Here is an 18,138-nt window from a genome sequence, read left to right on the forward strand (position 1 = left end):
AGCTAAACACGCTCCACCCATGTGCTAGATTCTAGATTCTCTAGATCTACAGCCCGCAAGCTTGTGAAAGCTGGTATGAGAGTGTGCCTGTCTCTCGCAAGAAACAAGCAATGAATGCGCCGATCGCATTCAACTCCCTTGAGAGCTGATCTTCGCTTATTCCTCACCATACATACACAGCTTGTGAGCCGTATGAAAGCTGCGGGTATCAGGGCGTGCTTGCCTCTCGCAAGAGACATGAGCGCAATAAACTCCCTCGGGAGCAGAAAGCGCTTGCTCTTTACCACATATCGTCACACGCAAACCATCCTTAAAACCTCTGGTGAGAGAACATGCACTCAATTTGTGCTTCGTTTCAGACAAAAGGTTAGTGAAGATGAAAAAGAGAATGTTGTGTTCTACTTTATACTGTGGTTACACTGATAGTGACTCACTGGCAGCGACGAGGCTTATAGGCTGTCGCAGGCCAACATTTTTATTGTTTTTGTATGTAGGCTTCAGAGGCGGGTCACGGGGATGGCGTTCCCCATAGCGACCCCTAGAGGACGCAGTTCGAGTTCCTCCAAAGGGAACTTGCATATTGATTTCTGTGTACAATCTAAAGAAAGTTGCAGCCATGTTTACCATTAAAGGGTTAGTTCACCCAAAAATGAATTAATTACTCATCCTCATGTCGTTCCAAATCGTTCATCTTCGGAACACAAATTAAGATATTTGTTATGAAGCTACAATAATAATAAGAAAGACAAAGGAAAACAAAAATAACGACTTTATTCAATAGTTTCTTCTCTTCCGTGTCAGTCTCCCCCGCCATTCAGAAGAGTACCATGATGCATGTGTGTGGTGCTTTTGACACAGGAGCCATCGTTTTGACGCAGAAAGCAGATACGCTGCGCTTTGTTTACAAGAAGAGGAAGATGCACGTTGTACATAAACCTTTTTTGCCCAGCCTTACTTATTTGAACCATACAGATGATGAACTAAGAAAGATGGACGTTTTACATCAGAATGACGGCTACTGTGTCAGCAGCACAACACGCACGTGTCGTGGTACTCTCGCGAATAGTGGTGGAGACTGACACGGAAGAGAAGAAATTCTTGAATAAAGTCATTATTTTTGTTTTCTTTGCACACAAAAAGTATTTTCATGGTTTCATAACATTACGGATGAACCACTGATGTCACATGGACAATGTCCTTACTACCTTTCTGGGCCTGGAAATGTTTGATTTGCATTGCTGTATATGCTGGGCCAGAAAGCTTTCAGATTTCATCAAAAATATCTTAATTTGTGCTCTAAAGATGAATGAAGGTCTTACAGGTTTGGAACGACATGAGGGTGAGTGATAAATTACAGAATTGTCATTATTGGGTGAACTATAATCTGTAATATGTGACGATTTGTATGGAAAACTGGCACAAAAATTAATTTCGTCTGGTGGACTTCTTGTGCCAACACATTTTTCTGTCAGTTTCAAGTTAGATGAACTTTGGAAATTTTGCAAGGCCAGGCAATAACAAGCCTCTTGGTTTTCCAGAGACCTCTTTGTAAACAATAATTTGTAATGGAGAAACAAAACAAAATCCACAATAGATGAGATATTCATTCTGGCAGTGTCTACTCAGCCAGTTTTGCACACTATACAGTAGTTCAGTATTATAAAATAATTCTAAAATAATGGTATTTGGAAGCTGTTTATTTAGGATTTGGTTCATATTCTCTTTTGTTTGCTTTATTTACTTGCAAAATTTTGACAAGCAGTGGTAAATGTGAGTGCACAATAAGATTGGGTGCTATGGCATGGTATTGGAAAAGACTATAGGTTCAAACCCAGTAAAGACTGATTCACGAATGCCATTGTGCATTGATAAAAATGAATAAATAACTATTTATTTTTATATCTAAATACCTTTTAAAGTAAGACACTATGGGTCAATAGAGTAAAACATTATTTAATTAAATATGCAGTCATTTGCATTAATTATACATTTAAAAGGAATAAATAGAGTTAAAAGAGGATAAATAAAGATAAAAAGACAATAAATAGTGTTAAAAGAATTTTAGAAATAAAGTGTCATATAAATCAGGCAAATAATACATTAACAAGCCCCTCTGCAAAAACCTTTAGAATGTAGATATGTATTAAACTGGAATGTGCTATTTAAGTGGACATTTTTGGCCTTATTACTTGAGAAAACTATATTGTATGTGTTTTAATAGAAATCGACAGACACATAGATGAAGTGCAATAAAATAAACACTTATATGTTTATTAGTCCAAATGAAGACTTGTTATGGAATGAGCAGTGCATGAAAAAAACATCTTTTACTTGTAGTGTTTTGCCATAAATGTTGTTACACAAAGAATAGTTACACAAATTTTGCTTTTTTATTCCAGGTTTTTGCCTTAGATCAACAAAATGGAAACTCCAAGGATATTCAGAGCCTCAAACACTTCACTCTGCGGGAAGACGTAAAAGTGGGAACCGTCATTGGATCACTTGGGATTTCTAATCCACCAGATATGCAGTTGCGATATTCTATTGTGGAGGGTGATGGTAGTTTGCAGTTTGGCATCAAGAGCTCTAGTGGCGAGCTTTATGTGGCACAGCATCTGGACTACGAAGTCACACAGCGTTACTTCCTGGTTGTACGTGCAGAAGCCCCTCCCACTTTTAATACCACTGCATTTGTGGCAATCAGTGTTGTTGATGTCAATGACCACACCCCTTGGTTTCCTGGCAATGATAACTTTGTTGTGTTCGGTGTTTATGAGAATGTTACCAATGGAACAGTAGTATATGTCTTTAATGCACATGATGGTGATGGAAGTCTGCGTAACAGTGAGCTTTATTATTCTTTGACCTATGACCCTGACCCTGCCATAGAGGGACAGCCTTTATACATCGACCCTCACACTGGAGTTATCAAAACAAATGTACTGTTGGACCGTGAGCGCACTAAGAAAATTGTATTCAGAGTGACTGTGAGTGACAACGCAGAAGAGCCTAATGATAGGAAACATACATCAGTCATAGGTCAGGTGATTCTATTGGATATCAACGACAATAGTCCCACATTTGTCTCCACTGAAGTGGCTTGTGTCCCAGAGGACACAGAGGTGGGACTTTTGGTTCATCACGTAATGGCTAAAGATGAAGATGAAGGGAGTAACGGGCATGTCATTTACAGTGTAATTTCAGGCAATGAGAAGAGCTACTTTCATATGGAAAGCACAGGTAAATGATTTGTTATTTATTATTTTGGGATGTAAATTCATGTAGGTCTAGGATAAAATCGCTTATAGTTAAAGACAACACAAAATTTAACTTACTTTCATAAAAATGTCTTATTTGGAATGATTCATCACTACACATTAAGGCTGGAATACACTAACATGATTTTTCCCCTGATTTTCTGTTGATTTACAGTCTAGACAATTTGATGCTAGTTGCTGAAAGTCAGAGCTATACTGCAGATTTGAGTAGACATATTTCAAAATCACAGTGTATGATGGTCACAAACTCTTTTTTTGGCTTCGGACTTTGATTCCATCCAGTTGATTGATAATTGATATTGATATTATTTTTCTGTCTTGCAGGGCATTTGTACCTGAATTCTACCCTGGATTATGAATCCCAGCATGTCCACATCCTCACTGTCCAGGCCAGAGACAGCGGCGTCCCCTCTCTGTCCTCTACTCAGACACTCACAGTGAAGATTTTGGATGTTAATGACAATCCTCCTGTGTTCCAGAAGCACATTTACAATACCAGTGTCATGGAGAACAGAGAACCTAGAGAGGTCATTGTCACAGTCACAGCAGTTGACCTGGATTCAGGTACTACCTTTAAAGTCTCATCATAACAATATTTCAGCTTAATTGGGTTTAACATTTAACTCAGTCAAACTTCTATTACCAGTGAAATACCAGTTGATAGTCAAACAGCAGAATTCACCACAGGATGGCAGTATGGTTACTCACAGTTTCCACCATGCAGCTGCCATAACCAGAGATAGCATTACACAAAGCTTCCAACTTCCTCCAGATGGGTTAAATATAATTATCTTAGCATCTGCATTACGTCCAAATTTTAATTATGCTGTCTTACTATTTTATGGCCGAACTGTGTGTTCACATCACCTGCATTAAGTTTGCCTTATTATTCTCTTAATTAATGTTTAGCTTTCGAAATTCCCACTTTCATGAATGTCAGTATTCATTCACAGTTTGTGTAGTTTGATATGAATAGTATCTATCTATAGTTTTCTTTATAGTATTGCCATTTACTGTTTCATGTTTCTGTAACAGTAGCAACTCTCCATATAGCTTCAAGTGTGCAAAACATTTCAGCATGAGTGATTTAAGGTAGTGGATTGCGTTCATATTCGTCCATCATGATTTCAGTCTGAAAGTCCAGATGGCCTTGGTCATCAGACTTGAAATTTATTTAGTTAGCAGACTTCTGTTAAAAACATACATCCACCTGAATTGTTTCGTCGAACTTGATTGCTAACATAAATCAACGGGTCTTTGTGTTCTTTTTCACACGCCGTGTGTTATTCTGTGCGTCTTGTACCTAGTCCAAATATTCACAAATCTACCAGGCCCTTTTAAAATACCTCAGCTGCAATATCAGTGTCTGCCTGTCTCTGCTTTCTGACGTTATCCTAGAACAGCAGTCAGGCCTCCTGCAGGATATTTGAAATTGTGTGTGATGATTCACTAACTCAAGCCATCTGTGCTAATAAAGGCCGGTTATTTTTTTCTCCCAGAATTCACTCCTTTCAGCAGTGTGGTCTATGGTTTTTCTTTGATTTTATCTTCCATTACGTTAAACCTCACAAAAACCCCATGAAACCACTGTGCCAAATGTTCATCGGATGAAGATTGATACTGGTAGTAATTGATTCAACTATCTCTTGCTGTTGCATTAATGCAGTTTGATTTTAGTGCACTCATAAAGATGATATATGAAGTTTGTGGCTGCTGGTGAAGTTTCCAGCTTATGAGTGTGTCTGTCTGAGTTTGTGTGTATCGTTACAACATTACAAATGCAATTAATATATACTGACTTGAATACACTTCTATGAACAGCATATTTGTAGATTTCCAAAAAAAAAAAAATTAAATGGATAGTTCACCCAAAAATGAAAATTCTGTCATTAATTATTCACCCTCATGCCATTCCAAACCCGTAAGACCTTTGTTCCTCTTCAGAAAACAGTTTAAGATATTTTTGATGAAATCCGAGACCTTTCTGACCCTGCATAGACAGCAACGCAACTGCCTCATTCAAGGCCCAGAAAGGTAGTAAGGACATCAATAAAACAGTCCATGTGACATCAATGGTTCAACCTTAACTTTAATAAAAAAAATAACAACTTTATTTAACAATTTCTTCTTTTCCATGTAGGTCTTCGACACGCATTCTGACGTAGAACCTAGATGCTCTGTGTTTGTGGTACTCTCGTGAATGCACGTCAAAGACTAACACAGAACAGAAGAAATTGTTGAATAAAGTCATTATTTGCGCATGAAAAGTATTCTCATAGTTATTTTCATAGTATGGTAGTGGATATGTAGATAATTACTTATAGTTAGTAGAATGTCTGAAGTGGACTATTAAAATAAAGTATTACCTAGAAACATTTTTTTAAAAAAACAAATGCAGCGTCAAAACTATGTGTCATTGTCACATGTCTGTATGTATCTGTACGTGTGTCTGAATGAGTGTCAGTGTGGAAGCACACTGTATGTGTTTGATTATGAATCTGTGTTTTTGTCTGAAAGTGAGTACACTCTTTAAAATAAAGGTTCTTTATTGCTATTGATGGTTCTATGAAGAAGCTTGAACATCCATGGAACCTTTCAAATGCAGAAAAGTTTCTTTATAGTCGAAAAAGGTTCTTTAGATTTTTAAAATGTTCTGCAAAATGGTTCTTTTAAGAACTGTTCACTGAAAGGTTCTTTGGGGAAACAGAAATGGTTCTTCAACTTCAACTTTTATTTTTAAGAGTGTATGTCTTAGTGTGTGTTTGTTTTCAAACTTCTGCTCTATTTACCTCAAATCCAAATTCTCCACCAGTGTGATGGTTGTACATCTTTTGTCCCATTTTCCCAGCCTTTTCTTTGTGTTTTCTTGGCAATTCTGTTCAATGTAGCAGAATTTTTCTTTAGTGCTGTTTTCAATTCAGAGATCAGATAAGAAACTCAGAAACAGCACTTCACGAGACAAGATGGTAAACAGACCTCATTCAGCTGTCAAACACTCATCACTTCTGTATTTGTTGGCACCAGCAACACAAAAGTGAAGGAAAACACACGTTAAGAAGCCAGTTATGAACACAGTTGTACTAATACGGTGCAGTAGTAGAACTCTCTGTCATGATGTCATGCAATCATAATCAGAAAATGTTGGGCGACTTCTTTTAGACAAACAAATCTTCAGATCTAATGACCAGTCTTTAAAGAGTTGTCTGAAAAGTGTGTATTTCCCACAGAAATGAATTCTGCTGTTAGCTACTGCTTGTTACCTGGTCCTGGATATGAGCTCTTTACAGTAAACTCCCACACTGGTCAGATCAGCACCTCCACTCGGCTAGACAGAGAGATCCAGTCCAGTTTTACTCTCAGAGGTGAGCTTCCATCTGCCTGCATGCTCCCTCCCTCTTATCCCTATAGCTACTACTACAGCTCACTCATCTCTCCAGAAAACAAACACCAAAATCAAGCACAAACCACTATTTATTTCCTTTAACATGCGTGTTTTGAATGATTCAGTTTTTTGATCCGTTCATTATTTGTTTTCTTTTCATGCTTAAATGACACATTAACCAATACACTTTATGCTGTATTAATATTGTTAGTAGAATTCAGATGTTTTTTAATGGTTTTAGATTATAATTAGATTGTCTAATTATATCAGATTAATTACTTTTTAATTTCTTATTTTCTGTTTTCATTTTATTTTAGTTAAAGTTTTAGTAATTTTTTAGTCATATTTGTGAATTTTATTTATTTTGTCTAAACAGTCTAACAGTCTAAGTTTATTTATTGCCTTTTTTTTAGTTTTAGTTACTTTAGTACATTAAGTTAGACTTATAAAATTAAGTTAAAATTATAAATCAGGGTTAATGTTTATTTCAGGAAAAGCAAATATTTAGTTTTAGTAAACTTTAATAACCCTGTCAAGCCGATTTGTTTTTCTTTGTTTCAGGACATATTGGCAGTGTTTTTAAAAGGCTATAATTGCATGCTCATTACAAAAACTTAACATAACCTGGTCACCTCCTCATGTGTTTTGGCTGCTTTACAGTTCAGGCAGAGGACAGTGGGACTCCGTCTCTCTCCAGCACTGCCACAGTCCTGTGCTCTGTCCTGGACGATAACGACAATGCTCCAGAATTCTTTCAGCCTGACTTGCACATAGTAATCCCAGAGAACTTGCCGCCAGGAGTCATTCACATCTTCCAGGCCTCAGATGTTGATAATGGACTAAATGGAACTATTCATTATTCCATAGAAGGTAAGCATTTGCATTTTTCCTTGCCTGCTTGGTATATTGAAATTTTAGTGTCCAAATTTGTATTTGCTACATAATGTGCAAACAACTTAAACATTTATAAAACAAACTGCTGTTTAAGGTTGGTAATATTTTTTAATGTTTTTGAAAGAATTCTGTTTTTATTTAAGAATAGAGTTAAAACAGTATATTGTGAAATATTATTACAATTTAAAATAGGTATTTTCTAATTCTATATATTTTAAAATTGTATATATTTCTGTGATGGCAAAGCTGAATTTTCCATTACTCCCGCCATTACTCCAGTATCTTCAGTGTCACATGATCCTTCAGTAAACATTCTAATATGCTGTTTTGATGCTCAGTAAACATTTCTTCTTATTACCAGTGTTAAAAACAGTTGGGCTGCTTGATTCTTTGATAAAGTTCAAAAGAACATAATTTATGTAAAATTTTTGTAACAACATGTCTTTCACTTTCACAATTAATTTAATGTGTCCCTGTTGAAAAAAAGTGTTCATTTCTTAAAACATCAAAAAAAAAAAAAGGTAGTGTTGAACGGTAGTGTATATGGGCCATTCTACAGAACTGGTGCAAAGTCAGTGTTACGGAGTGAAGGTGAGAGATGAGCAGATGCATTTGAAGGCTTTATTCAGAGACGTGGTCATAAAACAGGCATAGATTGACAACAACAACAGGTATGGTTCAGGCAAGACAAAAGAGTAATCCAGAGACAGGCGTGGGTCAAACAACGGTAAACGTAATCTAGACGGCAAGGGAAACAGGTAATCCACGAGACAGGCAATAAATCCAGGGCAGGCAGAGAAACAGACAGGATGAGATAAACCAGGCTGGGATCAAGACACAGATAAAACAGACTTGACTAGCAAACTAGGACAGGAATAAACAGGACTTAACTAGACTTAGAACTCAGGAAACACGGAAGGGCTCCGTAATGTTGCTATCGCTAGAGAAGTAATTACTGCAAACAATACTCTGCAATCTGAGAAGGATCTAAGTGGGTGTTAAATAGTGTGTCTGTGATTGGTTGCTGCTGTGTGTGTAATCAATGCAATGGATGATGAGAAATGTAGTCCGGGGTGATGTGAAACTCTGTGTAGTGAGAGAGTCGATATAATGAAAGGCAATTGATCTGGTGGCAATTGGACAGAACAGTCATGACACAGAGTTTGAAACATCTTGAAAAAAAAAATGTGTTTTTCCACAAATTTTGTATGTATGCAAGGTATTTTGTATAACATCCAAGGTACTTGCAGTTCCAGTAATTGGGCAGTTATTTTTTATTGTATTTTCAGAAAGTTTTTAAACATTTGTCCTTTCCCCAAATTTGTCACTACCAAAACACAGTAATATTTAATAAGAGTTATATTGACCTATTAAGATTTTGCTTACATCTTCCTTGTAAATATATTTTTTTGAGGTAAATAAATAAGAATTACAATTTGAACAATCTTTCAAGTGTAATTTCTGAGATTTGTTGTATTTTGAATCCAATTTTTCTTTCTAAAAGGCAAAAAGTTGATCATACTGATTTCAAAGTTAAGGATTCATTAGTTTGAATATACATTGAACCAAAAACATGTTTCGGTTGTGAATGCACATTTTTGGTAGTGACAATACTCATACTAAAACACTACTAAAACATACTGAAATATATATAAAAAAAAAACATAACTGTACTAAAATTTTGTTTATTTCTCCCAAATAAAGGATTATGTGTTTTCATTTGTTACAATGAAACAATGTTTCAGTCGTGACTGTTATAGTAGTTTTAGATACTTTTGAGCCTAGCTCAAAGATGCTAATCAGCACATGTTTAGGTAGCACAGTTCTGAACAGCTGTACACACATAAAAACTAAATGTTATGGAATAACTCCCAAAAAAGTGTGCTTAATTGCAGAAAAAAAGTTTGGTAGTGACGATCCTTAAAGTTACACGCTGATTTTTCTGACTTTTGACAACATTTACCTCAAATGATGGGGCCTATCTACTCACACCTTGTAGAGAGATGAGAAAGAGGGACAGACAAATATTTCCTGATCATAAATCAGCCAATGGACTAAAACATACACTGTTTCGGTAGTGACATGAAAATGTTTTATAGTTTACAAAAGAAATATTATTATTATTATTATTTTTTAACTTCACAAACTTGACAAAAAGTTTGGGACAGCAGTTTACACAAATTCTGTAGAATGGCCCATATATGAAAAATGTAAACTATCAAGGTGATAATCAGTGCTTATGTCTCTTTTTTTTATCTACTATAAGAATTTGAAGATTGTTTCAGCATTGACGCCGTTACTGGAGCAATCAGCACCACCAGAATCCTAGACAGAGAGGAGCGATCCAACTACTCCCTCCTCATCACTGCAGCTGACCATGGGGATCCACCTCTGAGCTCCACTGCACTGCTGCACGTCACCCTCTCAGATGAAAACGATAATAGTCCCGCTTTTGCTCAGAAAAGCTATCATTCCAGCATTAGCGAGGGGCTCCCTGCAGGCTCGGAGATCCTACGTTTGATAGCATGGGATCCTGACGAGGGGCCCAATGGTGTAGTGACCTTCTCCTTGGAGGAGGAGAATTCTGGAAACTTTTATGTTGATGGCTCTACTGGTGTGATAAGGCTAACAAAGCCACTGGACCGTGAAACTCGTTCCCAGCATGTTTTCCATGCTGTAGCTACTGACGGCTGCAGCCAAGGTCCACGCAGCACAGTCGCTACAGTTACAATACAAGTGGAAGATATTAATGACAATCCACCAGTGTGTATTAGCAAGCCCATGCGGGTGTCAGTGTCTTCCGTGACCACACTTCCCAGTCGACCTATTGTAACGGTTACAGCGCAGGATCCGGACCAAGGAGACAATGGGACAGTAGTTTTTAGCTTAGCAGAAGAAGATGAGATGTTTCAGATTGATGAGTCTGGAGCTGTGAGGTTGAAAGCCCCCCTGAGTAATGAGGTGTATGGGACAAAGCTACTCCGAATACGGGCTGCGGATCTAGGTAGACCTTCCCTAACCTCCAGCTGCCTTCTGCTCATTCAGCTAAATGGTGAAGAGCCAATGTTGCAGTTTACTGAAGAACTCTATGAAGTCACGATGCCAGAGAACAGCAAGACAGGTATACTTTTAGCAGCTTTATAGCTCACAGATTTGAGATGTTTTTCACCGTTGAGATGTTTCTCTTGACATTTCACCATTGATTTACTTAGTTGTGAAATAAGAGGCTTGTATTTTTGAGAAGGTCAGTATTTGTGGATGTCAGACTGACTGTATTTGTGTACACCACTTCTTATTTATAAGGTTCTTGGGTGGCAAATGTTGTAGCTCATGACCAGACAGCAGATGAAGGAACAATCGAATACAGTATTTTCAGTGGCAATGAAAATGAAGCCTTCACTATTAACCCAATTACAGGTGAGAATTGTACAGCAACCATACTAATTTAAAAGTGTTGATTAAAAAGTATATATGTATAAACATGTATATAAATATAAATATATACTCACACAGTAGGTAACATTTGAAGTGGATCAAAACCAACTTTGATAAACTTTTATAACCAGTTCAATTGTTGACTACTCTCAACATTTACTCTCTCTCTCTCTCTCTCTCTCTCTCTCTCTCTGAATGATCCACAGCTGTGTTTTTTGTTTAGTGATAGTTGTTTATGAGTCACTTGTTTGTGAACTGCACGCTGTTCTTCAGAAAAATACTTCAGGTCCCACAAATTCTTTGGTTTTTCAGCATTTTTGTGTATTTGAACCCTTTCCAACAATGACCCTTTGATTTTGAGATCCATCTTTTCACTCAGAGTACAACTGAGGGACTCATATGCAACTATTACAGAAGGTTCAAATGCTCACTGATACTTCAGAAGGAAATACAATGCATTAAGAGGCGGGGGTTAAAACTTTTTGAATTTGAGATCAGGGTAAATTTAACTGATTTTGTCTTCTGGGAAACATGTAAGTATCTTCTGTAGTTTCTGAAGGGCAGTACTAAAAGAAAAACATATGAACATATGATATTTAGGCAAAATAAGAAAAATGTACACATCTTCATTTTATTCAAAAGTTTACACCCCTGGTTTCTAATCCATTGTGTTTCCTTCTGGAGCATCAGTGAGCATTTAACCTTCTGTAATAGTTTTTATATGAGTCCCTCAGTTGTCCTTAGTGTAAAAAGATGGATCGCAAAATCATACAGTCATTTTTGGAAAGGGTTCAAATACACAAAAATGCTGAAAAACTGAAGAATTTGTTGGACCACTGTTCATGACAAACAAGGGACTCATGAACAACTATTACTAAAATAGTTTATGTGTGTATATATATATATTCATTTTATGAAATATTCCCTTTGACAGGTGATATAACAGTTAGGGAACAAAGATTGATGGACTTTGAAATACAACGTAAAATTCATTTAGTAGTTCTGGCTAAAAACAGACACCAAACAGCTTATGCCAAGGTGGCTATCAATCTACAGGACATCAATGACAATGCACCAGTGTTCAAGCAAAGCTACTACAGAACATCTGTATGGGAGGGACAAATTCATAACACCTATGTCATGCAGGTAATAATCTTACGTTTTTTTGACAATGCCATGACATGGTAATTATTTTTGCTGGAATTAGTTTTTATGTAAAACTGATTCACACAATATAGCACAAAGAGATTTTATATAACTTCAGAACTATTCTGAATGGCTATTATGAATAAAAATGTAGGCCTGTATGATTATTAGTTTAACTGAATGATTTTCAGCTTACAAGCCAGATGCAATTTTCACATTACTTAACTGTAATTTTTTAGGTGTTGGCGACAGATTCTGACAGTGGTGTAAATGGGCAGATCAGCTACTTCATTGTGGATGGGAACCACAATAATGCATTTGTGATCGACTCTGTTCGTGGGATTCTTGCCACTAATGCTGTCTTGGACAGAGAAATTGTCTCATCCTACAAGTATGATACACCTTTTTGGCTTCTTCTACTGTTGCTTAATTTTATATGGAAATAGACTACTGAAAATTGATTGACCATCATTCCATTTCAAAAAAACTTTTTTAAATACAGGTTAATTCTTCAGGCCAAGGACATGGGAAGTCCTCCCCTTACAGGCACCTGCACTGTCCGTGTCCAGGTTGTAGATGTGAATGACAATAGTCCTACAATTCCATCCATGGAACCAGTGACCATTGCAGAAAGTATGAAACATATCTATTTGTACTGGTACAATGCTAGCATTCGGACACTTGAATTACTGAAAATACTATTTCCTGTTCATCTGCACAGATCTTCCTGTTGGCTACATTGTCATGCAAGTGACTGCAAATGATGTAGACCTTAGTCCTTCTGCAACATACAGATTTATAGAGAAGGATCAGACCAGCAGAAGTTTTGCAATTGACCAGTACTCAGGAGTAATTACCACAACTAAAAGCCTGGACTATGAAGATCAAGCTGTCTATACATTGAGAGTGGAAGCATCAGACTCTGTCCATCAAACTGAGGCTGAATTCTCTATCCAGGTGTTGGATGTCAATGATAACCCTCCAGTCTTCTCTCAGGAGTCATACCAGGTAAAATCTATTATATTAAACTATTTTGCAATAATAACCAACTGGCTATGCATTATCTCATTATGCATATTAGTATTTTAGGATACTGGATTATGGTCTTCTTATAGCATTTACCATCTTTTGCTACACATATCCAGGTTGTGTTGCCAGAGCAGACATTGGAAGACTCATTTGTTGTGTCTGTATCAGCAACTGATAAAGACTCTGGCCAAAATGGAAGAATTTCGTATAGGCTTCTTTCCTCCCCAGTGAGAGGATTCTACATTGATCCTGACAATGGTAATTTTCCACAAAAGTTATTTGCTTACAAACTGCAGTAAAACAAGTGAAAGACATTTCAAGTCACTAGATGACAGATAAAACAATTCTTTGTGTAAAATGGGAATTAATGTGAATTTTATACTGCCTACAGGTTCGGTGTTTACCAACAAGCCTCTGAACTATGTTATAAATGGAAACACGTTACGGTTACTGGTGGAGGCACGTGACAGTGGTGACCCAAGCTTATTCAGTGTCACTTCTGTGGACATAGAGGTGGTTGACTTTAATGATAATGCCCCGTTCTTCACGCAGAACTCATATGAGGTGAGTGTTCCTGAGGATGTATCTGTTGGAAGCACACTCCTCACTCTCCTAGCAGAGGACAAGGACTACTCAAATAAAAACACCCATTTGGAGTACGCAATCATAGGTGGAAATGATGAGAGGCGGTTCTGTCTTGAAGTTGTTAGCCTTCCAGGTGAAACCCAAAGTCGAACTGTTGGCCAAATAGTGATCTGTGATACTCTGAACCGAGAGGCCACAGACACTTACTCACTGACTGTGACTGTAACAGACAGGGGAACCCCTCCGCTGAACAGCTCAGCTGTGGTGTCAGTCAAAGTCCTTGATATTAATGACAATGCACCTGTTTTCAGTAGTCCAGAGTACCATGTACAGGTCACTGAGAACAGCCCCTTAGGTACAGCCCTTATCCAGATCTCTGCCTATGATCCTGATCTAGGGGCAAATGGGACTGTAACATACAACATCATCTCAGGTAACAGCAGAGGCCTGTTCAGAATAGACTCTTCAACAGGCATCCTTGAAGTTAATGGTACACTGGACTATGAAGAGGACACCAAATTTACCTTAACAGTCCAAGCATCAGATGGTAACCCAAGTGACAAAAAACTATCTTTTGCCGTTGTCTACATAATGGTACTGGATGAGAATGACAATTCCCCGTTCTTCATGTTCTCCACCTACAACTGCTCAGTGCCTGAAAACTTGCCAGCTTTTACCCATGTGTGCACAGTACATGCGGTTGATGAAGATGCAGGAACCTTTGGACTACTTACTTATTCCTTTTTAAACTACTGTTTTGTGGATTATGACGGTAGCAACCCAGACAAGAAAGAAGCCTTTGGTATTGATCCTCTTACTGGAGACATCCATACAAAACAGACATTTGACTATGAAGGAGAGAGTGAATTCTGCTTTGTGGTAGAGGCACGTGACAAAGGCGATCAGGTGGCAACCTTACGAGTACGAATCGAAATTGAAGGCATTGATGAGTTCAGCCCCATCTTCACCCAGAATGTTTACCATTTCTCTTTGCCAACCAATGTCAAGGTTGGCCAAAGTATAGGCCAGCTGATGGCTATGGATCATGACGGTGGTCTGGATGGTTTAGTGGAATACTCTTTAGTCAACCCATCCCCATTTTTCAGTGTTAACAAAACAACTGGCTACCTATACATCTCAAACTCTGTGTATGAGAGAAGAAGCCCCATCTCAAATGAGACAATAGAAGACCTGACTGTTCTAGCAAGCAGCCCCAAACTAGACTCCAGGACATCAACATGCCATGTAGTTGTGAACATATCCAGTTCAGCAAAGGCTCTGACAAGTGTGGATCTCAATGTCCACATTGCCAGTCTCACTGTGTCATTGATAGTGTTTCTCCTGCTTTTAATAAGCTTTATTTACATTGTTCTAAGGTATAGGTTCAAAGAGAATGCTGTAAATAAAGCAACATCCTTATCTGCTAACCTTAACCATGAGTCTGACCCTTTAGGAACAACAGGTGAGAACTTCCACAGCAGTGGTATTAACCTCCAAGATTTACAAGAACCATTAGACATGTGGGGAAGAGTGGGTATCCCAAACCCTTCAAGAAACTCAAATTCAAAAACCTCAAGTGGAAGAGGATCTACTGAGGAAGAGACTACTGAAGATCAGGAGATCAAAATGATCAACAAGTTTGCACGTTTTAAACAGCTCAGCTCTGTCACAGCACAACAGGCATCAAGAGTCTCAGACTCAGGGATCCCTGGGGACTCAGACCAGCTCTCCTTCCACTCGGTGGATGAAGACCCATCTTCCAGTGCCAATATAGGCATAGTCCAAATAGTGGACATGCCCAGTTCTGAGAGTCTTCATAATTTCAAGGATGAAGGAGGGGGTGAGGGAATGCTCCCTCAGGTGGTCAACATGAAGGAAGTGGAGGAAGTCATGAGAAGGTGCATGTCTCTGTCTGATGACCACGGTTCAGTTGAGGGCTCACTCACCAATCTGATTTCCTCTGAGGAACAGCTACATGGAAGCTACAGTTGGGACTACTTCCTCAACTGGCAACCACGCTTCCAATCTTTGGCCTCTGTTTTTACAGACATTGGGATGCTTCCAGATGAAGGAATGAGGGCCAGAGATGTGGAACCAGAGACTCAGAGCCTTCTACGCCCACCTCCCCTCATCACAGGAGTTGCCCAGCCAGGAATACGTGCTGTCCCTCCCAGAATGCCCTATAGAAGATCGCCACTGGTCAGATTGCCTACATACACCAAGCCTCACATTAGAAACAGAGAGCTGACCCATTCAGCAATGACTCCTAGTTTCTCCCCCTCTCTGTCAGTACTTACCGTTAGGACACCCAGTTCCTCTCCTGTGGTCTCAGAAACAGGTTTAGGATCCTACACAAAAATTGCAACACTGCCAAGAGACATCTTGGATGAAGCAGAGATTCAAGTATAATCTTGTATTTCAAATATTTTTGTTTTTTCAAAAAAAAAAAAAAGTAAAAATATTCACTACTAAGTTACAATGTGCTTTTGTGTTTTAGTGTAATATCTGAATTGTAGTCTTTAAAAAAAAAAAAAAAAAAAAAAAAAGAGATTTATTGTATGAATCAAGATGACTGTAAAGACTCTTATTTTATTTTTGATAAACAATGCTAACTAAAGTTATAACCATAATACAACAAACAAAAAATTGTATAATGTCAGTTTTTGATTGTTTTTATTGCTTATTCACTTAATTTATTTGTTGTTCTCATTATCTCATTTTAATTTTGCCAAATATTTGCTTGGGGATTTCTGAATTGTGGTGGCTAGAAAACAGAAAGCTATGCAAGGATCTCTCTAAGTACACCGTAATTATATATATATGTGTGTATATATATATATATATATATATATATATATATGAAGCACTTTATTGTATAATATGGAGTATATAAGTACCAATACCATTAAGTTAACATTATTAGCAATGCACCAACATATTGACCACCCAAATTTTCGGGCTTGCTGTTATGGGTAAATATCCTCAGTGATTAAAATTTTTCTCACTTTTTGTTTTCTTGAACGAGTTAGTGAAATTACAAAAAAAGGCCTTATGCAAAGTATGAACCTCAAATCTCTTCATGCCAGTGTGTCAAGCTGACCAAAATATTATGGCCAAATATTTTGTTTATGTGTTACTTTGAAGAAGTGAAACTAAGGCTTTGTTGGAACGAAGAGACAGAATTTTTTTCCTTATAGCTGAGTTGTTAAATGTGGCCACCTGTTTGCCAATTCCAAGTTCCAGAACTATGACAAGGGCCTCCAAAACCACGAGTGAGGTGGCAGCTATGGCTTAGCCAGTTTAACAACTCCTGTAATCCAAACTCAGTAAAAGCCTATGACCACATTTCCCACAAATCACCCAACCCCCACCACCTCCTTACTGTCTTTTCAACTTAATGTGATGTACTTTGAATGCTTTACTCCAGCGGCGTTGAAACAAAAGCATCTAAGCCATTATTTTTCTTTACCTATCAGATCTGTACATTAACAATAATAAACAGCTAACAACAAAGTAACCATGCTATCTTCGGACACCAAGAAAGCTGTCATGATAAGTGTGGAATATGTTGTGATTTTTAATCAGTGTTACTTATATTGATTTGCTTGGTCACAGACCTTTTTCAGCATGTGTCTTTGATTACTTGGTGTGTGTGTATGTGCGTGTGTGTGTACCTGGTATTTCCCATGTTATGGGGACCAAATGTCCCCACAAGGATAATAATACCAGTCAATTTTGACCTTGTGGGACATTTTTGGTCACCGTGAGGAATATTATAAATCATACAGAATCAGGTTTTTTGAAAACCTGAAAGTGCAGAAACTTTTTTTTTGTAAGGGGTAGGTTTAGGTGTAGGGTTCAGGTAAGGTGACAGAAAATACAGTTTGTACAGTAAAAAAAAAACCATTACACCTATAAAATGTTCCCATAAAACATGAAAACCAAACGTGTGTGTGTGTGTGAAGTTTTCCATCCTGCGTTTTAGAAACTATACAGCTTATTGCAAGATGTGCATAATTTCTTATTTTACTTTTTCCTTATGAACACATTTTATTAAAACTCAGATTTCATTAAAACTAATTAATGGAGCACATATCAATAAGCGATTTATGATTTAAATGATTTATTATGATATTTATGTCTTTTAGCCATGATGTTGATAGACAACAAATAAACTTGACAACAAAATACAACAAAAAATCCATGAAATCCTGAAATCCATTTTTGCCCACTATAGGACTAATTGGGAATTTGCAGCTTGAAAAAATAATTGTCTTATATTGATTATATTTTACATATATTAATGACAATAATCATTTTCCAAAATGTTCTACATTTGACCTTTGACCTTTTTTAAGTTTCTGTCATGTAAACCTGACTTTGTCATAT

At 37.4% G+C, this 18,138-nt stretch overlaps 1 protein-coding gene across 1 annotated transcript in view; it reads left to right on the forward strand.

Moving 5' to 3' along the window:
- dchs2 (dachsous cadherin-related 2) overlaps positions 1 to 17,793 on the forward strand; it is a 33,543-nt gene extending 15,750 nt beyond the window's left edge. The window contains exons 9-20 of the mRNA XM_051132553.1: positions 2,400 to 3,240; positions 3,603 to 3,842; positions 6,506 to 6,640; positions 7,321 to 7,530; positions 9,821 to 10,675; positions 10,858 to 10,971; positions 11,924 to 12,135; positions 12,375 to 12,526; positions 12,638 to 12,768; positions 12,857 to 13,143; positions 13,281 to 13,422; positions 13,556 to 17,793. Coding sequence (XP_050988510.1) covers positions 2,400 to 3,240; positions 3,603 to 3,842; positions 6,506 to 6,640; positions 7,321 to 7,530; positions 9,821 to 10,675; positions 10,858 to 10,971; positions 11,924 to 12,135; positions 12,375 to 12,526; positions 12,638 to 12,768; positions 12,857 to 13,143; positions 13,281 to 13,422; positions 13,556 to 16,158 — 5,922 coding nt within the window. The 3' untranslated portion in view covers positions 16,159 to 17,793. The remainder of the gene's footprint in view (positions 1 to 2,399; positions 3,241 to 3,602; positions 3,843 to 6,505; positions 6,641 to 7,320; positions 7,531 to 9,820; positions 10,676 to 10,857; positions 10,972 to 11,923; positions 12,136 to 12,374; positions 12,527 to 12,637; positions 12,769 to 12,856; positions 13,144 to 13,280; positions 13,423 to 13,555) is intronic.
- Positions 17,794 to 18,138: the final 345 nt, after the last annotated feature.

The sequence above is a fragment of the Labeo rohita genome, chromosome 1 (assembly GCF_022985175.1).
Source record: "Labeo rohita strain BAU-BD-2019 chromosome 1, IGBB_LRoh.1.0, whole genome shotgun sequence".
Classification (NCBI taxonomy): domain Eukaryota; kingdom Metazoa; phylum Chordata; class Actinopteri; order Cypriniformes; family Cyprinidae; genus Labeo; species Labeo rohita.